We start from the raw sequence: 22,500 nt of genomic DNA on the forward strand, positions 1-22,500 counted from the left end.
GATGAAGAGAGGGAGTTGCTGTATTCTTAACTGTACAATCTTGGTAACAGGCAGGCAGAGAAACTCGGAATGGTGTTTTGCCTGCGTCCCAATACTCAAACAATGTAGCAATATTGTAGACTCATGCTGAATTTGACTATGGGAAGTAAACTGATCAGAATTATAGCGTTTGTGTGTTTAGTGGTTTCATATTAGCTTTTTTAATTGAGTTTGCTCCACCTGTATTTTCATGTTCTAATCACCACTGGTGAGCTACGTGGGCGGATGAAGACAGGGGCTGGGGTTGGGCTGACTCGTCCTGTTGATAAAAACAGAATTACCCCACCTCCCTAGGCCCAACCCCACCCCATTCCCCCTTTCCCGCGGACGGGCTCGGAGGGGTCCCAGAGACGTTCTGGCGCATTAGGACATGGGTTAGGAAGCCTAGCGCTAATCAATTTGAGTTGATTAGCCAAATCGTTTGCATAATGGGCTTAACAGCAGCATCTGCTAATCAGTCTCAAGAGTGTTAACTTGACTGTAGCTTTTGGGGGAACGTGGCATTCCTCCTTTCCACTTCTCCAAACCACCCTCCTCCTTCCCTCGCTCACTTCTCCATTCCTCTGTAGTCTAGGTACAGCAGGAGAGGGAGGGAGCTACAGTACAGCTAGCCAGTGCTAATGCGTTAGCTCCCAGGGCTAGCTAACTCTATATCCTTTCTATTAGCTTGTCTTCCACGCTGCTCAGTGTCCCTGTGGCAAACCCTGGTTTCTGCAGCCTTTCTGTCATATGGGTCCCCCAGCGCTAATGGCCAGAGACAGCGGAGTGGAGGTAATGTGCAGCGGGCCTCTCCCTGACTCTGGATCAGTGTTGCCAGCAGGGTAGAGTGGCAGTGCCAGGCCCACCAACCCCTCTACTGTGACCTGGGAACAGCTCCTCCACAGAGCTGTAATTAGCATGCCCACCACAGCAGAGGTGGCGCCATGGGGGTTGTGGGCGAAGGTTGACGTCTTGAAATATGATGCACACACATGGCCTTAAAAAGACACCAACATTTTCTATTATACCCAAATCATTTTAGGGTTGGGGCCGAAGTAGGAGGTGCGTCTAGGGTGACCCATCTGATGACGTTCCCAAAAGGAACACAGGCTCTATTTCCTAGATTTTCCTCAGTGAAACAGCTCTTATAGCAGACTTGAGGAGGATCTGGGAGCAGATAAAAGTGGGAGAGCGAGACTGAGAGAGTTGTACTGTGTGCTCTAGCTGGCCCCTCCAGACGTAGTAGTGGTAGTGGTGATGGTGGGTAGTGGTGATGGTGGGTAGTGGTGATGGTGGGTAGTGGTGATGGTGGGTAGTGGTGATGGTGGGTAGTGGTGATGGTGGGTAGTGGTGATGGTGGGTAGTGGTGATGGTGGGTAGTGGTGGTGGTGGTAGTGGTGGTGGTAGTGGGTAGTGGTGTTGGTGGTGGGTAGTGGTGGTTGGTAGTGGTGGTTGGTAGTGGTGGTTGGTGGTGGTGGGTAGTGGTGGTGGGTAGTGGTGGTGGTGGTTGGTAGTGGTTGGTGGTGGTGGTTGGTGGTGGTTGGTGGTGGTGGTTGGTGGTGGTTGGTAGTGGTTGGTGGTGGTGGTTGGTAGTAGTGGTGGTGATGGGTGGTGGCGGGTAGTAGTGGTGGCGGGTAGTAGTGGTGGCGGGTAGTAGTGGTGGCGGGTAGTAGTGGTGGCGGGTAGCAGTGGTGGCTGGTAGCGGTGGTGGTTGGTAGCGGTGGTGGTTGGTAGCGGTGGTGGTTGGTAGCGGTGGTGGTTGGTAGCGGTGGTGGTTGGTAGCGGTGGTGGTTGGTAGCGGTGGTGGTTGGTAGCGGTAGTAGTGGTAGTAGTGGGTAGTGGTGGGTAGTGGTAGTGGTTGGTGGTGGTAGTGGTTGGTGGTGGGTGGTGGGTAGTGGTGGCGGTGGGTAGTGGTGGTGGTGGGTAGTGGTGGCGGTGGGTAGTGGTGGTGGTGGGTAGTAGTGGTGGTGGGTAGTGGTGGCGGTGGGTAGTAGTGGTGGTGGGTAGTAGTGGTGGTGGGTAGTAGTGGTGGTGGGTAGTAGTGGTGGTGGGTAGTGGTGGTGGTTGGTAGTAGTAGTGGTTGGTGGTGGTTGGTAGTAGTGGTGGTTGGTAGTGGTTGGTGGTTGTGGTGGTTGGTGGTGGTGGTGGGTAGTGGTTGGTGGTGGTGGTGGGTAGTAGTGGTGGTGGGTAGTAGTGGTGGTGGGTAGTAGTGGTGGTGGGTAGTAGTGGTGGTGGGTAGTAGTGGTGGTGGGTAGTGGTGGTGGTTGGTAGTAGTAGTGGTTGGTGGTGGTTGGTAGTAGTGGTGGTTGGTAGTGGTTGGTGGTTGTGGTGGTTGGTGGTGGTGGTGGTTGGTGGTGGTGGTGGGTAGTGGTTGGTGGTGGTGGTGGGTAGTAGTGGTGGTGGGTAGTAGTAGTGGTGGTGGGTAGTGGTGGTGGTGGGTAGTAGTGGTGGTGGGTAGTAGTAGTGGTGGTTGGTAGCAGTGGTGGTTGGTAGTAGTGGTGGTGGTTGGTCCCGTGTGGCTCAGTTGGTAGAGCATGGTATTTGCAACGCCAGGGTTGTGGGTTCAATTCCCACGGGGGACCAGTACGATTTTTTTTTTAATGAAATGTATGCATTCACTACTGTAAGTCGCTCTGGATAAGAGCGTCTGGTAAATGACTAAAATGTAAATGTAAAAAAATGGTAGTGGTGGGTGGTTGTTGGTAGTGGTGGGTGGTTGTTGGTAGTGGTGGGTGGTTGTTGGTAGTGGTGGGTGGTGGTTGGTAATGGTGGTGGTTGGTAGTGGTGGTGGTTGGTAGTGGTGGTGGTTGGTAGTGGTGGTGGTTGGTAGTGGTGGTTGGTAGTGGTGGTGGGTAGTAGTGGTGGGTAGTAGTAGTGGTGGGTAGTAGTGGTGGTGGGTAGTAGTGGTGGTGGGTAGTGTTGGTGGTTGGTGGTGGGTAGTGGTTGGTAGTGGTTTTGGTGGTTGGTAGTGGTTGGTGGTTTTGGTGGTTGGTAGTGGTTGGTGGTGGTGGTGGGTAGTGGTTGGTGGTGGTGGTGGTGGTTGGTAGCAGTGGTGGTTGGTCCCGTGTGGCTCAGTTGGTAGAGCATGGTATTTGCAACGCCAGGGTTGTGGGTTCGATTCCCACGGGGGACCAGTACGAATTGTTTTTAATGAAATGTATGCATTCACTACTGTAAGTCGCTCTGGATAAGAGCGTCTGCTAAATGACTAAAATGTAAATGTAAAAAAATGGTAGTGGTGGTGGTTGGTGGTGGTTGGTAGTGGTGGTGGTTGGTGGTGGTGGGTGGTAGTAATGGTGGTTGGTAGTGGTTGGTGGTGGTGGTGGTTGGTAGTGGTGGTAGTGGTGGTGGTTGGTAGTGGTTGGTTGTGGTTGGTAGTGGTGGTGGTGGTGGTGGTGGTGGTTGGTAGTGGTGGTGGTTGGTAGTGGTGGTAGTGGTGGTGGTTGGTAGTGGTTGGTTGTGGTTGGTAGTGGTGGTGGTTGGTAGTAGTAGTGGTGGTTGGTGGTGGTGGTTGGTGGTGGTGGTTGGTGGTGGTGGTGGTGGTGGTGGGTTGTGGTTGGTAGTGGTGGTGGTTGGTAGTGGTTGGTTGTGGTTGGTAGTAGTGGTGGTGGTTGGTAGTGGTGGGTTGTGGTTGGTAGTGGTGGTGGTTGGTAGTAGTGGTAGTGGTTGGTGGTAGTGGTTGGTGGTTGTGGTGGTTGGTAGTGGTGGTTGGTAGTGGTTGATGGTGGTGGTGGGTAGTGGTTGGTGGTGGTGGTGGGTAGTAGTAGTGGTGGTTGGTAGCAGTGGTGGTTGGTCCCGTGTGGCTCAGTTGGTAGAGCATGGTATTTGCAACGCCAGGGTTGTGGGTTCGATTCCCACGGGGGACCAGTACGAATTGTTTTTAATGAAATGTATGCATTCACTACTGTAAGTCGCTCTGGATAAGAGCGTCTGCTAAATGACTAAAATGTAAATGTAAAAAAATGGTAGTGGTGGTTGTTGGTAGTGGTGGTTGGTAGTGGTGGTTGGTAGTGGTGGTTGGTAGTGGTGGTTGGTGGTGGTTGGTAGTGGTGGTGGTTGGTAGTGGTTGGTGGTGGTGGTGGTGGTTGGTGGTGGTGGTGGTTGGTGGTGGTGGTGGTTGGTGGTAATGGTGGTGGTTGGTAGTAATGGTGGTGGTTGGTGGTAATGGTGGTGGTTGGTAGTAATGGTGGTGGTTGGTAGTGGTGGTGGTGGTTGGTAGTGGTGGTGGTGGTTGGTAGTGGTGGTGGTGGTTGGTAGTGGTTGGTGGTGGTGGTGGTTGGTTGTGGTTGGTGGTGGTGGTGGTTGGTGGTGGTGGTGGTTGGTAGTGGTGGTGGTTGGTAGTGGTGGTGGTTGGTAGTGGTGGTGGTTGGTAGTGGTGGTGGTGGTTGGTGGTGGTGGGTGGTAGTAATGGTGGTTGGTGGTGGTGGTTGGTAGTGGTGGTGGGTGGTAGTGGTGGTGGTTGGTAGTGGTGGTGGTTGGTAGTGGTTGGTTGTGGTTGGTAGTAGTGGTGGTGGTTGGTAGTAGTGGTGGTTGGTAGTAGTGGTGGTGGTGGTGGTGGTTGGTAGTAGTGGTGGTGGTGGTGGTGGTTGGTGGTGGTGGTTGGTAGTGGTGGTGGTTGGTAGTGGTGGTGGTGGTGGTTGGAAGTAGTAGTGGTGGTGGTTGGTGGTGGTGGTTGGTAGTGGTGGTGGTTGGTAGTGGTGGTGGTGGTGGTTGGAAGTAGTAGTGGTGGTGGTTGGTGGTGGTGGTTGGTAGTGGTGGTGGTTGGTAGTGGTGGTGGTTGGTGGTGGTGGTGGTTGGTGGTGGTGGTGGTTGGTAGTGGTGGTGGTGGTTAGTGGTGGTGGTGGTTAGTGGTGGTAGTGGGTGTTGGTGGTGGTTGGTAGTGTTGGTGGTTGGTGGTAGTGGTGGTGGGTGGTGGTGGTGGGTGGTAGTAGTGGTGGTGGTTGGTAGTAGTAGTGGTGGTGGTTGGTAGTAGTAGTGGTGGTGGTTGGTAGTAGTGGTGGTGGTTGGTAGTAGTGGTGGTGGTGGTGGTTGGTAGTGGTGGTGGTAGTGGTGGTGGTTGGAAGTAGTAGTGGTGGTGGTTGGTAGTAGTAGTGGTGGTGGTTGGTAGTAGTAGTGGTGGTGGTTGGTAGTAGTAGTAGTGGTGGTGGTGGGTAGTGGTAGTGGTGGTAGTGGTGGGTAGTGGTGGGTGGTCGGTGGTGGTGGTGGTGGTGGTGGTGGTTGGTAGTAGTAGTAGTGGTGGTGGTTGGTAGTAGTAGTAGTGGTGGTGGTGGGTAGTAGTGGTGGTGGTGGTGGGTAGTAGTAGTGGTGGGTAGTGGTGGGTGGTCGGTGGTGGTGGTGGTGGTGATGGTGGTTGGTAGTAGTTGTGGTGGTGATGGTGGTTGGTAGTAGTTGTGGTGGTGGTGGTGGTTGGTAGTAGTGGTGGTGGTGGTTGGTAGTAGTAGTGGTGGTGGTGGGTAGTAGTAGTGGTGGTAGTGGTGGGTAGTGGTGGGTGGTCGGTGGTGGTGGTGGTGGTGATGGTGGTTGGTAGTAGTTGTGGTGGTGGTGGTGGTTGGTAGTAGTAGTGGTGGTGGTGGTGGTTGGTAGTAGTGGTGGTGGTGGTGGTGGTTGGTAGTAGTGGTGGTGGTGGTGGTGGTGGTTGGTAGTAGTAGTAGTAGTTGTGGTGGTGGTGGTGGTTGGTATTAGTAGTGGTGGTGGTTGGTAGTAGTAGTAGTGGTGGTGGTGGTGGTGGTTGGTAGTAGTAGTGGTGGTGGTTGGTAGTAGTAGTAGTGGTGGTGGTGGTGGTGGTTGGTAGTAGTAGTGGTGGTGGTTGGTAGTAGTAGTAGTAGTTGTGGTGGTGGTGGTGGTGGTTGGTAGTAGTAGTGGTGGTGGTTGGTAGTAGTAGTAGTGGTGGTGGTGGTGGTGGTTGGTAGTAGTGGTGGTGGTGGTTGGTAGTAGTAGTGGTGGTGGTGGTGATGGTGGTTGGTAGTAGTGGTGGTGGTGGTGATGGTGGTTGGTAGTAGTAGTGGTGGTGGTTGGTAGTAGTAGTAGTGGTGGTGGTGATGGTGGTTGGTAGTAGTGGTGGTGGTGGTGATGGTGGTTGGTAGTAGTAGTGGTGGTGGTTGGTAGTAGTAGTAGTGGTGGTGGTGGTGGTGGTTGGTAGTAGTAGTGGTGGTGGTTGGTAGTAGTAGTAGTAGTTGTGGTGGTGGTGGTGGTTGGTAGTAGTAGTGGTGGTGGTTGGTAGTAGTAGTAGTGGTGGTGGTGGTGGTGGTTGGTAGTAGTGGTGGTGGTGGTGGTGGTGGTTGGTAGTGGTGGTGGTGGTGGTTGGAAGTAGTAGTGGCGGTGGGTAGTAGTAGTGGTGGGTGGGGGTGGTGGGTAGTAGTAGTGGTGGTGGGTAGTGGTGGGTGGTCGGTGGTGGTGATGGTGGTGGCTGTGTGGATTAAAGTGGAGGCTGCAATCTGGCTTGCTCAGTTCCAGCCTAATTAACGTGATTTGTTCCCTGCATCTGGCTCCCAGATGTCAGCCTCGACTGTCTCTCTCTCTCTCTCTCTCTCTCTCTCTCTCTCTCTCTCTCTCTCTCTCTCTGTCTCTCTCTGTCTCTGTCTCTCTCTCTCTCTCTCTCTCTCTCTGTCTCCTCTTCTCTCTCTCTCTGCCTCTCTCCCTTTTTCTCTTTTCTCTCTTGCTCTCTCTCTCTGAGCAGAGACGACACACGCAAACACATACACAGCATCGGCGAAGGCCCATCTTGACACTGCTTGTCAGTAAGTCACCTCACATGTCCCAGTCCAATGGGGAATTATGTCTTCAGACTAACTATAGATACCTGTGGACTACATTATGACAGTGTAGACCTATATAGGTTCAGAGTCAGACATTACATTGTGTTGGGGGCTTCATCCTCTGTGTGGATATTCTAAAGCTCAGGCTAGTAGCCTGGCTGTGGACGCCTCTGAATAGTACTATTAGCCTACAGTAGAGTCTCCTCCTAGCCTGACTTGTCCATGCTGATCTAGAGTCAGTGTTTATATCTCCTTTGGGTACCTCTCTCCCAATATTGATGATCTGGGATCTGCCCTATGACATTTACATGCCTAGAGACCATAAAGGCTGCTGGTGAATTTCTGCCTGTGAGAAAAGCTATTTTCCTTTCTCTCCTGAATACAGTTTTTAGAAGCTGTGGAAATGCTGCCTGGATCCAAGTAGTTGTATGTCTTTTTCTACACTTCTGTCTGTAGTTAAAGGTGGAAGATGTACTGAGAGAAAGGGGGGAAGAAGGGAGTGTGTGTATGTGTACATTTTATGTGTGTCTGCAACTGTGTGTTTGTTTTCCATATGGGGGGTGTGTGTGTGTTTGTTTTGCATATGGGGGGTGTGTGTGTGTTTGTTTTCCATATGGGGTGTGTGTGTGTTTGTTTTCCATATGGGGTGTGTGTGTGTGTTTGTTTTCCATATGGGGGGTGTGTGTGTGTTTGTTTTCCATATGGGGTGTGTGTGTGTGTTTGTTTTCCATATGGGGGGTGTGTGTGTGTGTTTGTTTTGCATATGGGGGGTGTGTGTGTGTGTTTGTTTTCCATATGGGGGGTGTGTGTGTTTGTTTTCCATATGGGGGTGTGTGTGTGTGTGTGTGTGTGTGTGTGTTTGTTTTCCATATGGGGGGTGTGTGTGTGTGTTTGTTTTCCATATGGGGGGGGGTGTGTGTGTTTGTTTTCCATATGGGGGGTGTGTGTGTGTTTGTTTTCCATATGGGGTGTGTGTGTGTGTGTTTGTTTTCCATATGGGGGGTGTGTGTGTGTTTGTTTTCCATATGGGGGGTGTGTGTGTGTTTGTTTTCCATATGAGGTGTGTGTGTGTGTGTGTGTGTGTGTGTTTGTTTTCCATATGGGGTGTGTGTGTGTTTGTTTTCCATATGGGGGGTGTGTGTGTGTTTGTTTTCCATATGGGGGGTGTGTGTGTGTTTGTTTTCCATATGGGGGGTGTGTGTGTGTGTTTGTTTTCCATATGGGGGGTGTGTGTGTGTTTGTTTTCCATATGGGGTGTGTGTGTGTGTGTTTGTTTTCCATATGGGGTGTGTGTGTGTGTGTTTGTTTTCCATATGGGGTGTGTGTGTGTGTGTTTGTTTTCCATATGGGGTGTGTGTGTGTGTTTGTTTTCCATATGGGGGGTGTGTGTGTGTGTTTGTTTTCCATATGGGGGGTGTGTGTGTGTGTTTGTTTTCCATATGGGGTGTGTGTGTGTGTGTGTGTGTGTGTGTGTGTGTGTGTGTGTGTGTGTGTGTGTGTGTGTGTGTGTGTGTTTGTTTTCCATATGGGGTGTGTGTGTGTGTTTGTTTTCCATATGGGGGGTGTGTGTGTGTGTGTGTGTGTGTGTGTGTGTGTGTGTGTGTGTGTGTGTGTGTGTGTGTGTGTGTGTGTGTGTGTGTGTGTGTGTGTGTGTGTGTGTTTGTTTTCCATATGGGGGGTGTGTGTGTGTGTGTGTGTGTGTTTGTTTTCCATATGGGGGGTGTGTGTGTGTTTGTTTTCCATATGGGGGGTGTGTGTGTGTTTGTTTTCCATATGGGGGGTGTGTGATGCCAGCCAGTAAGTAGTCATGGTGCCTGTGCTAGTGTTATATCTAGGTCTGTCTGTCTGTCTCTGTCTGGAGGGAGAGGAGAGAAGAGGCTGATTCTGTCTCTCTTTCTCTTCTCTCTCACGCTCCCCCTCTCCCAGTGAAGGGCTAGTGGTGCCAGACTACAGGGGAAAAGAGAGTTAAAAGAAGAGGGGTTTTCTTGTTTGTCTGCTGATGTAAATGATGGTCACCCCCCACAGAGCCCTGTGTAATCATTTAGTGTTTTCTCCTCCTCCCCTCTTGGTCTCACAGAGAGAACTGAATGCCACAGCCACAGCCCTGGCCAACAGACAAGATGAGAGCGAGCAGTCCAGGAAAAAGCTAATCGACCAGAGCCGCGAGTTCAAGAAAAACACACCAGAGGTTAGTGTCTGCTCTGCTTCTGCCTGTCCCTATTTCCACACACACACACACACACACACACACACACACACACACACACACACACACACACACACACACACACACACACACACACACATTAGTAGAGGCACGACAGACAGGATGTGTGTGTCTGTGTAACGGACATGCAGCATCATGGCTGAACAGACGTGTGTGTAGACCCTCGTCATCAATGCCTCTATTGTCATCCGACGGGGACACATCACCCGTCCTTTTTGTCGGGGGCGGGGTCAGGGAAATGGTGCCCAGTCAAGCGGAGGAGACCTCTCATTGTTCACTGGCCCTCCGCCCCCCACCCTTCTTTCAGCTGCTTCCACTGGCGTTTTGTCTGTTTTATTTACCTTTTGGACAGTGTCTCTTCCTCTCCAATGGCTGAGCTCCTCATTTGTTCCTTCTCATTGGATTCCACTTCCCATGTGATCCAGTTAGCCCATCCTTACATTAGCCCATGCTAGCATAGTTTATTAAAGCACCATTCATTACATGTCATTACATAGGCTACTCAATGCTCCCTCTTGTAAGCTCCTACTCAAACCAGGTTTGTCAGTACAATCGGAAACCCTCTGGGAATCCCATCAAAGGATGACCGTAGTAGTCAGTAGTCCACAGCCCACAGCCACCCCCTCAAACTGAACTCTATTACTCCACTACAACCACCTTTTAAGGGATATTCCTTGTCGCATGGTTGGTCAAGGCTGTTCTGGACAGTTTTGATCGGCCCTGCTGCTTTTCTGTGAAGTCATGTCTTGAGTTGGTAAAAACTAGCGAGGCGTGTGAAGAGTTTTAAGGGGTGAGCGGTTCTTTATTTAAAGAAAACTGTTGTAGATCTGATTAAGCTGCCAGGGTTTAGGTATGCTGGCAAGGCCTTGGCAACGACGGAACAACGTCCAACAGAGGCTTCAATTACCGAAACGTCAACATATTCTGGCACAACAAAAAGTGGCGCTTTTGATTCTGGTCTTTGATGACGACACTGTGATTCTGAAAATGGAAACTGAATTGGAGGCCCAGGATTGAAGATTGTGAAACAGATGTTAGATTTTTGAAATATTATTTTAAATTACACCAAATGACCCTAAGAAATGCAGAAGTAGACTCTTGTCCCTCCTACCCTTAGCTCTGTCGACTGTTCCCATTGAAGAGTGACCACTATCTAGCCTATTCTCCTCTGCCTTGTCAGTTATTCTACCCTCCTAGCACCACCACCATCGTTTTCACAGGTTGCCATTTTCTCATGCTCCTAAAATGCATCGATGCTGATGACATAAACCCTCTATTCAGACAGAAAATGGGCCCATTTTGCACCGCAGAGTTCCTCGGGGGGGTGGATTTGTTTTCCACCTAAATCTTGTAAACACCAGGAATGCGTGACACTCCAGCTGTGCGGAGTGGTGCGGCCATTGTGTCCACCCGTCCGCCTCAGCTCCACGTCATGTGACCCTTTTGTGTGGCTCCTCCGTCGCCATGGCTCTCCTCTCCTCAAACAAAAGAGAGCGCAGGAGAGAGCAATGCAAAATATAAAGAGAATGAAAGAGCGAGAAGAACAAACAGACTGCAGGTGGGAGGACAGACGAGTAGCTTAATTTACTTACTGTAGTTGAAACAGAAATTAATCCGTTCAAACAATATTGAATGTAAAATGGATAACAAAAAATACTCATCAGATAATATGTACTATTGCACGCACACACAGTCTTAGACGACGGCTTGGTGTTTTAGGTCTGGGCCCACCTGAGTCAGCTCATCCTCAGGGCCCATTGGTTTGTTTGGTGATGTTACAGTAAGCCCCTCTGGCGGCCAGGTCATTGTCATTGCTCAGGGCAGTGCAGCCCTTCTCTGTCTGCCACACACACACACACACACACACACACACACACACACACACACACCACACACACACACACACACACACAGAGCAACGCAGCACAGTGCTATGTGCTGTGTCAGCAGCAGCCGTGCCATGCTTCATTCTGGGCCCTGACGACCCATGGTGCTCTGCAACACAGAGGCAGACCTAATGCACAGCAGACACAGAGGTCAGGAATCGTGTGACTTTTAGAGCAGGAGGACAACACCTCAACAGGACTGAGATCCAGCTTCTGTTCCACTCATTCATGTCCCTTCTATGCAGAGGTCTGCACACCATTATGAGATATAATAACCTATTGGTGTGTTGTGCGTTTGATTTTGAATAAGTCTGTTTGTATGACGTCTCTGGAATGGACAGGTTGTGATCCATGGTACAAGATGGTATACAGCTGAGTTGTGAGCCCATTGGCAAGTGGTTTCTCTGGTGACTAGAGGCAGTCCTTATACAGCAAACATATTGAGGGTACACTGTCAATGTTTGGCACAATCGTTGGCTCACGACCCCGAAGGCCCCTTTCTTAGTCAGAGGAGTACGCTCCCAAAGTCATAAACTGCTCAGTCTTCTCAGGAAGAGAGGGGACAAAGTGGCTTAGTCACTTTCAACATAATGGTCAAGTTTATGTAACCGTGAACTCCTTAGTTTCAGTTTGTCAGAAATTCTGTAAAAAAGAATCTATTGAACCTCAAAGGAGTGATGGATCACTATGTAGACCTGGGCCTCCACTAGGAGATCACACTGATGTGAGCTGAAATGACTGATGACATAATGAAAATGTCTCTTTCATTAAGAGTGACATTGTGTCACTTCTGTCAGTCTTCCCAGCCTCAGATATGGATTGAGAACTTTATTTTGGGACTTTAGACAAACCCAGGAGTTATTCCGATTGCTCAGAGGAGGCCGTTAGCCAGCCTTGATGAAATATCTACTGAAAGTGATACAGTGCGATAGCGAACACTATTGATATATGTGTTCAGCTGATGCAGTGCTCTGCCAAACAAATATTGTGTTGTCCAGGGAAGAGCTTGGATAAGAATGTCATGGCCATTGTGCTCCTCTCCCCAGCAATTTGATCACGGCAGCCATTGTTGCTGCCCCACCCCCTCCCCACTTCTTCCCTTTTCTCCTCCCCTTTTTTTTGTCTGAAAATTCCTTCCGAGTTACCACTCCCTTAGTGTTGATGAATAAATGGAAAATAAAAACCTGTTTTGTCTCTGGGTCTCTAATAAATCAGGCTTCTTTTCCATATAAACCGTCCAGGGCTGCAATTTATGTTTGAGCTTAATAACCCGTTACTAAATTAATCGTGCTGGGGTTTTGGCTGGGAGGCTGTGTTCTCGGGGATTCTGTGAACTCTGTAAGAGAGGGAAAAAAGGAAAATAACTGCTCTAGTTGCCAGAATGGGCCCAGAACCCAAGGTACAAAACATCAAGGGGTTCCGGCAGAGGGGTGGAAATTTCATCCCTCTGTCGCTTGGAGCTGGAAAGCTACCTTAATTACTGCTCTGTTCAGAGGGGGCTCAGGGTTGCTAACTCAATGTAGTGTTTCATCTCGTCTCTCTGAGAAGGGAAGTTATGGACACCCTTTCAAAGTGTTTCATCTCGTCTCTCTGAGAAGGGAAGTTATGGACACCCTTTCAGTGTTTCATCTCGTCTCTCTGAGAAGGGGAGTTATGGACACCCTTTCAGTGTTTCATCTCGTCCCTCTGAGAAGGGGAGTTATGGACAGACACCCTTTCAGTGTTTCATCTCGTCTCTCTGAGAAGGGGAGTTATGGACACCCTTTCAAAGTGTTTCATCTCGTCTCTCTGAGAAGGGGAGTTATGGACACCCTTTCAAAGTGTTTCATCTCGTCTCTCTGAGATGGGAAGTTATGGACACCCTTTCAGTGTTTCATCTCGTCCCTCTGAGAAGGGGAGTTATGGACACCCTTTCAGTGTTTCATCTCGTCCCTCTGAGAAGGGGAGTTATGGACACCCTTTCAAAGTGTTTCATCTCGTCTCTCTGAGAAGGGGAGTTATGGACACCCTTTCAAAGTGTTTCATCTCGTCTCTCTGAGAAGGGGAGTTATGGACACCCTTTCAAAGTGTTTCATCTCGTCTCTCTGAGAAGGGGAGTTATGGACACCCTTTCAAAGTGTTTCATCTCGTCTCTCTGAGAAGGGGAGTTATGGACACCCTTTCAAAGTGTTTCATCTCGTCTCTCTGAGAAGGGGAGTTATGGACACCCTTTCAAAGTGCTGAGTGTCTCTTCCTCTCTGCACTCCTGGTGAGGATATTTTGGGGTTGTTCGGTTCACCTCCATTTTGGCTCAGAGTGCAGACCATGCAAGTGTTGCATGTGACTTCTCTCTCAAACTTATTTTTGTCTGAAGACAGTAAAAGAGGGTATTGATTACCTTTGTTTTTAGTTACAGATTCCACCCGATAACTTCTCAAGGAGTTGTCTGGTATTGAATTGAAAAGAGGGTGATTTCTACACCTCTTTATGTACTACTGTTCTTTGTAATGCATGAGCGTTCCCGGTCCTTTATTTTGTCAAGTGGAATGATAAGACGGAACAGGTAGTTTAATGAACAAGGGGATTTCTAGCAGTGTTATCACTGCTTGACCTCACGGCTGTACGGTGTTGCAATTTACCTCTGTCTGATAGAGGCCTGATATGTCCACCTTACGCTCCCCTCTTAAAGAGAGACATCCTTCCTTTCTGCTGGAAGTTGCATTTGTTTTCCAATAATTCAATTATACGGCCTGTTTCTTCTCTTGTTCAATACGGCTTTGTTGCCATCCGAGAGAAAATGACTGAATTCCAGGACACACTTTGTGAATAAGATACAAGGGCGTTCAGTAGGTTAAATCATTCCAGACATGTCTGCGTGGAAGAGGTTCATCTGATTCTGACAGAATTCAGGGATTCTGTCTCGGCCCTTTCCCACTTTGTCAGATGATATTTGAGTTTGATATTTACCTTGTGACATAAGATGCCCTTTTTTATTATCTGAGTAGGAGTCTAACCGTGTGGCATCACCAGAATCATGACAAGACGTCATAAGTGCTCTTGTCAGGTTGACCTACTGTTTTCCATATGAAAGTTGGTAGGAAGTGACCTCCAGAGAGGGTGAGGACTGAGCTGAGTGTCTGACTTGAGTCAAAAGAGGGCTTCATTTAATCACTGTCATCTCTGTTTGTTTTGTATCCTGAAATAGTCTAACGGGAACGAGGGCGCATGTTTGAATCCAAATTGTATTGCATTGGAGTTGTACAGTCCATATTCTAATAAATGTCAATCAGTATGTCTTTACCTCAAATGAAGTGTTTGTTATTTTCAGTCTCTGTCAGATAGTACTCAGATATAAAGCTCATCAGAATGAATGCCCTGCATTTGGCAAGAGGGCCGTCAATGACTCTGCTTGCGCATACTGTACGTAATTATATCTCTAGTACCAAGCTTCTCTCAGTGGTGCCCCATGAAGGCGCCCACGTATGCTAGTGATCCTTATCCCGCTCTGGCTGTGGCTGTGTTGAAACAGGCTTTGGACTGTGATTGGCCCGTATGTGGACAGTTTGGGCCGGGAGTGTGAAAGAGGCTTTATGTGATAAACTGCCCTGAAATGGTTGTCTGAGCTGCTTCCACAGTCAAACTATTTAAATAAAGCCATATTCATCCCCCGCCTGTCGAGCTGACATATTTCCAGTTCAGTAATGTATTAGAAGCATTGATAGCAGGCCACGTCTAAAAAAAAAAAATATAAAAAAGAATGTAAATACCTCCACCAGCCTAAGTTGGCCTTTTGATAGCAACTCAATTCTGAGCATTTCATCTTAGCCAAACCCCATGCATATTAAAAGGGGGTTTATGAACCGTGTGAAAAATGCGACTTCTCTTCTCAACAACATCAATAAATTGAGCATGTTGGACACCACAAAATAGCACTGAAGCTGTTCATGGAGACACTGCAGGAGGCAGACGTCTGTTTTTAAACGGGTGTTTATCTTCATCTGAAATCCCAGTTCACTAAACATGGAGCCTCAGATCAGGTCTAAGACACAGTCTTGTGCTGCCTGTAAAAAGAACATATATACAAGATCCCATCAATGTGAAAATCAGTCAGGGCGGCTGGGAGCAGCATTACTGTGTACAGGATTCTTTTTGCTCAGTCTGGTGGCCCTTGTGTTTGTTTGGGCCCTGAGCTTAGCGGGGCCATTGGGTGGTGTCTTCTGCTGCAGTCGCTCAGCCCTACACCCACCCAGCCTTCCATCACCCTGCAACTGCTAGCCTGCCCGGCCCTCCTGCCTGCCAGTCGGCCCCGTCTGCCTCCCTGAGAATGTGCTGTGCAGTGCCGGGGGATTTCTGAGGCTGCCAGGGCCTATCAGAGGGAGCAGCAAAGTGAGCGTTCCTGACAAAGTGAATATAGTAATTAGGGCTGATCCGTTGGCATGGCGCCCAACCCTGACTGACTGGCGTCTCCCACAGTTAATTATAGCCCTCCTGTTTAACACGACGCAGGGATATTTACCAGCCAGACAGCCAGCAAACCAACCAACGACAGAGGAGTGAGAACTTCAGCCACCGACGCCTCCCCTTTTTTGCCCTCAAACCCGCCTATTGAGTTCAGAGGCGGGCCTGGTAATCCAGCCTGACTGAGGAATTTGGTGGATGGGAGGACGGGAGGGGGAGGTCTGACTGACTGGCTCTCCCAGTCTACCACACAGCTCGGCAGCGGGTGGTGATGATGTACGCCAAGGGGACTTCTCCTTGATGAGTTTTAGCCGGACGTACTGTACTCTGTAGGGCAGCAGTCTGCCTACATCATGTACTGTACTCTGTAGGGCAGCAGTCTGCCTACATCATGTACTGTACTCTGTTGGGCAGCAGTCTGCCTACATCATGTACTGTACTCTGTAGGGCAGCAGTCTGCCTACATCATGGACTGTACTCTGTAGGGCAGCAGTCTGCCTACATCATGTACTGTACTCTGTAGGGCAGCAGTCTGCCTACATCATGTACTGTACTCTGTAGGGCAGCAGTCTGCCTGCATCATGTACTGTACTCTGTAGGGCAGCAGTCTGCCTGCATCATGTACTGTACTCTGTAGGGCAGCAGTCTGCCTGCATCATGTACTGTACTCTGTAGGGCAGCAGTCTGCCTAGATCATGGACTGTACTCTGTAGGGCAGCAGTCTGCTTGCATCATGTACTCTGTAGGGCAGCAGTCTGCCTGCATCATGGACTGTACTCTGTAGGGCAGCAGTCTGCCTGCATCATGGACTGTACTCTGTAGGGCAGCAGTCTTTCTGCATCATGTACTGTACTCTGTAGGGCAGCAGTCTGCCTGCATCATGTACTGTACTCTGTAGGGCAGCAGTCTGCCTAGATCATGGACTGTACTCTGTAGGGCAGCAGTCTGCTTGCATCATGTACTCTGTAGGGCAGCAGTCTGCCTGCATCATGGACTGTACTCTGTAGGGCAGCAGTCTGCCTGCATCATGGACTGTACTCTGTAGGGCAGCAGTCTGCCTGCATCATGTACTGTACTCTGTAGGGCAGCAGTCTGCCTGCATCATGTACTGTACTCTGTAGGGCAGCAGTCTGCCTGCATCATGGACTGTACTCTGTAGGGCAGCAGTCTGCCTGCATCATGGACTGTACTCTGTAGGGCAGCAGTCTGCCTGCATCATGTACTGTACTCTGTAGGGCAGCAGTCTGCCTGCATCATGTACTGTACTCTGTAGGGCAGCAGTCTGCCTACATCATGGACTGTACTCTGTAGGGCAGCAGTCTGCCTACATCATGGACTGTACTCTGTAGGGCAGCAGTCTGCCTACATCATGGACTGTACTCTGGTAGGGCAGCAGTCTGCTTGCATCATGTACTGTACTCTGTAGGGCAGCAGTCTGCTTGCATCATGTACTGTACTCTGTAGGGCAGCAGTCTGCCTGCATCATGTACTGTACTCTGTAGGGCAGCAGTCTGCCTGCATCATGTACTGTACTCTGTAGGGCAGAAGTCTGCCTGCATCATGGACTGTACTCTGTAGGGCAGCAGTCTGCCTACATCATGGACTGTACTCTGTAGGGCAGCAGTCTGCTTGCATCATGTACTCTGTAGGGCAGCAGTCTGCCTGCATCATGTACTGTACTCTGTAGGGCAGCAGTCTGCCTGCATCATGGACTGTACTCTGTAGAGCAGCAGTCTGCCTGCATCATGGACTGTACTCTGTAGGGCAGCAGTCTGCCTGCATCATGGACTGTACTCTGTAGGGGAGCAGTCTGCCTACATCATGGACTGTACTCTGTAGGGCAGCAGTCTGCCTACATCATGGACTGTACTCTGGTAGGGCAGCAGTCTGCTTGCATCATGTACTGTACTCTGTAGGGCAGCAGTCTGCCTGCATCATGGACTGTACTCTGTAGGGCAGCAGTCTGCCTACATCATGGACTGTACTCTGTAGGGCAGCAGTCTGCTTGCATCATGTACTCTGTAGGGCAGCAGTCTGCCTGCATCATGTACTGTACTCTGTAGGGCAGCAGTCTGCCTGCATCATGGACTGTACTCTGTAGGGCAGCAGTCTGCCTGCATCATGGACTGTACTCTGTAGGGCAGCAGTCTGCCTGCATCATGGACTGTACTCTGTAGGGCAGCAGTCTGCCTGCATCATGGACTGTACTCTGTAGGGCAGCAGTCTGCCTGCATCATGGACTGTACTCTGTAGGGCAGCAGTCTGCCTGCATCATGGACTGTACTCTGTAGGGCAGCAGTCTGCTTGCATCATGTACTCTGTAGGGCAGCAGTCTGCCTGCATCATGTACTCTGTAGGGCAGCAGTCTGCCTACATCATGGACTGTACTCTGTAGGGCAGCAGTCTGCCTACATCATGGACCGTACTCTGGTAGGGCAGCAGTCTGCTTGCATCATGTACCGTACTCTGTAGGGCAGCAGTCTGCCTGCATCATGTACTGTACTCTGTAGGGCAGCAGTCTGCCTGCATCATGTACTGTACTCTGTAGGGCAGCAGTCTGCCTGCGTCATGGACTGTACTCTGTAGGGCAGCAGTCTGCCTGCATCATGGACTGTACTCTGTAGGGCAGCAGTCTGCTTGCATCATGTACTCTGTAGGGCAGCAGTCTGCCTGCATCATGGACTGTACTCTGTAGGGCAGCAGTCTGCCTGCATCATGGACTGTACTCTGTAGGGCAGCAGTCTGCCTACATCATGGACTGTACTCTGTAGGGCAGCAGTCTGCCTACATCATGGACTGTACTCTGTAGGGCAGCAGTCTGCCTACATCATGGACTGTACTCTGTAGGGCAGCAGTCTGCCTGCATCATGGACTGTACTCTGTAGGGCAGCAGTCTGCCTGCATCATGGACTGTACTCTGTAGGGCAGCAGCCTGCCTGCATCATGGACTGTACTCTGTAGGGCAGCAGTCTGCCTACATCATGGACTGTACTCTGTAGGGCAGCCGTCTACCTAGATCAACCCACTCCCCCTCCAAAGGTCAACCAACTCCCCCTAAATTATTTGCATTTTAGATGCATGCTAAATAATTGGGCGAGTGGGTGAGAGAACACTAACTGCGTAGTACAGAGATATATTCATTGAGGGAACATTATCCCTAGCCCGTGCGTAAATGTGTGTGAGGGTCGTTTGTTTATGTGTGAGGGGTTCATCAGAGAGCCACGGCATCAGTGACGTACACCATCACACCAGGGAATGACCCATTTCTCTGACCCTTTCTCTCACCATGAGCCCCTGTCTCTGGGACTCTGTGAAAAGAGGGGCCTCATCCACCCCTTCTACACCCGGCTGTAAATCTGAATTCCAGCTTCTCTCAAAGACCCCAAAAGGAATGGAAATGGTCCCAATAATATAACTAATCCCTATGGAACGTTCCCACGCAAAGACTCTGCTTATCGTCATTAAGCCCCATTCACTTTTAATTCATCATTAATTATTACAATTACTCTGAGCACTGTGCTCACAGAATACAGTGTACTGTTTGAAAGTCACTTAATGTAACTATATACCTAAATTCATTTCACAATATGCCAAGATGCATTGAAAGATTATGCAAAATAATCTAATCTCGGTTATTGATTCTGTGCAGGCGAGTTGTACTTTATTTCCCATAGTCCGATGATGGGAAGCGGCTCTTAGCAGTGATGGGCTCAGAGCCCATTGACCCCAAAGGTGTGGAGCACAGGCAACTGGGGGAGTCAGTCGCAGGTGAGTCTATGGTGTTTCCCACAGCACTGCCTTCATGTGTCTATCAGGAGCGGACATGCCTAAAAACCCTCTGAAAAAATACAATAAAACACTGGAACTTGTGGACTGCTGATGCATTTGCCATCAAATGCCCAAACTCATTTTAAGTCTCTCCCTCTTTTTTTAAGCTCACTTGTTTAATGCACTGGTACATTGCATATCTGCCTCAAGGATTTGGTCCATCTGGTCAGCTAATGCTGGGGTTGATGGAAGAGTGGAACTGACAGGAGTTGAGCACATGCCATCTCATCACCTCTGGGGATCTGTGATTAGCTAGCTGCTTTCCACAGGCTCTCTGGGACAGAAAGAGGATTGCTTGTTGGGTTTGGAGGACCGTGGGGAGACAGATGGGCATGGGGCATTCCTCACTGCATCCTCGCTCTCTGACAGCATTCAGTACAAGACCCTGGACGCCACAAGACCCTGGACGCCAGCCTAGTCATCATGCCTTCCTACTGCAGGATGAGGCTAAATGAAGGTTCTCTCCACTTTGGTCCCTATGAAAGCACCTATTTTGGCCCCAGTTTCCCTTGGTGGTTTTGCCCATTGTATCATGTACTCTGATGGCAGTAAATCAACAATGGTAGGAATCATTGTTCCACATGAGGGTGGTCTCAGAGTGCTTACATTACAAACCAAGGTGTGAGGACTCTTTATGCTAGCAGCTACATGTACATATGTGGCATTACTGGCATCTCAAATGAGATCATTTAACTCCCATTCAACATATCTTGGTTTAATTGCTTTCCCTCTACATAAAACAGATTGTTATTATTGTATTCCAAAGCCAGACACATGGCATTTACCCCCACTCGTATGCAAGGAAGGTTGGTATTACATGAAAACCTTGTGGTAACCTCTCCATGCCCCTGCGCAAATGAAAAATCCACCCACTGACAGACAATAACAAGGTGGCACCCACTTTAAATGAAAGCACCCCATCACCACACTAGATAGAGGGGGACGACCGGGGAGCTTTGAGTCCAAATGAAGAGGAGGGGGCCTGAGTAGATCAGGCGATTAGAGTAGGGGGAAATTGGATATGGTCCCGCTAGGCTCTGGCTAGCCCCCCAGTGCGGGGGGGAATGATTGCAGAACACAAGGCCATTAGACAGACAGCAACTGGGAATAGGCCTCTCCCTCTGGAATTAAGCCACTCTCCTCGGCCACCTATCCCAGCATGCAGAGGGAGCCTGGCCATCCGTCTTCCTATGACAGCAGATCTGTCACTACTACCCCCCCCCCATTCCAGCAGGTAAGACCCTGGATATCCACTAATTCAGCAGGATGCTGTTCAGTATTAGATGAAGGAGCTCATAATATACTCAAGCACACATGCTACATGGGCATATAAGGGCTGCACAATATAGATCAAAAACACTTGGGTGAACTGTTGGAATCACAGAAATAGAATGATTTATATTAAGAAGTAAAGTGGAAAGCAGCATAGTTTTTGTTTGGAACATTCTTGTGACTGCATTTGACCTAACAGAACAGCCTGCAAACGTATAGTAAAACTAACAGTGGGGAGGAGGAACTGAACTGTTTGAGTGATGAATATCGCACATGTCAATATTATGATTTAGATGTGAATTTGATTAATTGTGCAGCCCTAGCGCATATGCACACCACATTTACACCCATACACGCACACACACAATTACTTTCCTCAAGATTTGTCATCACATTTGACCATCATTTGAGGTGAGATTTGTTTGTTTTGTCGTCTTAGGAGAGACAACATTTTGTGTGCCTTCGTGTTTGTTTGTTTACCTTGAATTCTTAACACTTCACATACATAGCAACCAAGACGTTTATCCATATTTGTGGGTGTGAAAAAGAAGGCACTATTCGAAACCCCTTGGGAGTGTGTCTTAGAGTCTGTGCTTGACTTTTCTAAATATGCCATTTCAAGTTACCAAGGCTATCATTTATCTTTTTAATTAATAGTTTGTTTGTTTTGCATTTGTATGTCATTATACGTGTCTGGTAGTGTCTGTTTCTTTGTACATCTGCTTTTGGAAGTGTGTTCCTTTGTCTGGGTCGTGTGTGTGTGTGTGTGTCTGTGTGTGTGTGTGTGTGTGTGTGTGTGTGCGCATGCATGCATACACACACTTATGTGGTCACATCCTCACCCCCCCTTCCTATTTGCTTCGTCGCGCGGCGTTTCCCTCTATGGGTGGTCGACGGGCGCGAGGCGCAGGCTTGCCCGGAGATCGAGTTTCAAGGCGGGTGGGAGGGAGGCTGGCTTCTGTCACTCAGAGGAAGCTCAGAGCTCTGTCAGGGCCGTCCCTCCCTCCACTCATACGCTACAGACACAGACACAGACACACACACACTACACACACCCCGCATCACAACTGCACTCCCCCGGCCCGGGTTCTATTTACACAGGCTCCTCTTACTGCCAGTCAACGGTGTGCCTTTCCTGTGCTTTTCATCACCAGTCCACCGCAGGCCCACACTGGCCCCCGTATGTCCCCACTCACTGACGACAGTTGTCCCCCACCTCTCTGTCTGTGTGTCTCTATCCTTTTTCTTTCATTCTGTCTTTGTTGTTCCTTCTCTCTCACACACTCAACAGCAACCCCCTTTCTTTTTGTCTCTCCCTGTGTCTCTTCCTTATATCTACACTGAACTAAAATACAAACGCAACATGTAAAGTGTTGATCCCATGTTTCATGAGCTGAAATAAAACCATCCCAGAAATGTTCCATAAAACTTATTTCTCTCAGATTTTGGGCACAAATTTGTTTACATCCCTGTTAGTGAGCATTTCTCCTTTGCCTGTCAGGTGGATGGATTATCTTGGCAATGTCAAGTAGTTTATTAAACAGCATGATCACTACAGGTGCATGTTGTGCTGGGGAAAATAAAAGGCCATTCTAAAATGTGCAGTTTTGTCACACAACACAATGCCACAGATGTCTCAAGTTTTGAGGGAGTGTGCAATTGGCATGCTGACTGCAGGAATGTCCACCAGAGCTGTTGCCAGAGAATTGAATGTTCATTTGTTCTACCATAAGCCTCCTCAACGTCGTTTTAGTCAACCGGCCTCACAACCGCAGACCATGTGTATGGCGTCGTGTGGGCTAGTGGTTTGCTGATGTCAACATTGTGAACAGCGTGCCCCATGGTGGCGGTGGGGTTATGGTATGGGAAGGCATAAGCTATGGACAATGAACACAATTGCATTTTATCTATGGCAATTTGAATGCACCCACTAACTCCATGTCTCTCATTAAACACTTTAAGGTTGGTCTCAGAAAAGCAGGCTATATGAGAGGATGGCTGGTACTGCCCATATACACCATTTGGTTCCTGTGACGGGATCCTGAGGCCCATTGTCGTGCCTTTCATCCGCCATCAT

General features: G+C 49.3%; 1 protein-coding gene across 3 annotated transcripts in view; it reads left to right on the plus strand.

Annotated features, from left to right (window-relative positions):
* LOC106603419 (homeobox protein cut-like 1) overlaps positions 1-22,500 on the plus strand; it is a 221,878-nt gene that overhangs the window by 54,008 nt on the left and 145,370 nt on the right. For all 3 annotated transcript variants that reach the window (XM_045717150.2, XM_045717152.2, XM_045717151.2), the window contains exon 2: positions 8,851-8,961. In XM_045717150.2, coding sequence (XP_045573106.1) covers positions 8,851-8,961 — 111 coding nt within the window. The remainder of the gene's footprint in view (positions 1-8,850; positions 8,962-22,500) is intronic.

Source organism: Salmo salar, chromosome 04 (genome assembly GCF_965601325.2).
Source record: "Salmo salar chromosome 04, fSalSal1, whole genome shotgun sequence".
Classification (NCBI taxonomy): Eukaryota; Metazoa; Chordata; class Actinopteri; order Salmoniformes; family Salmonidae; genus Salmo; species Salmo salar.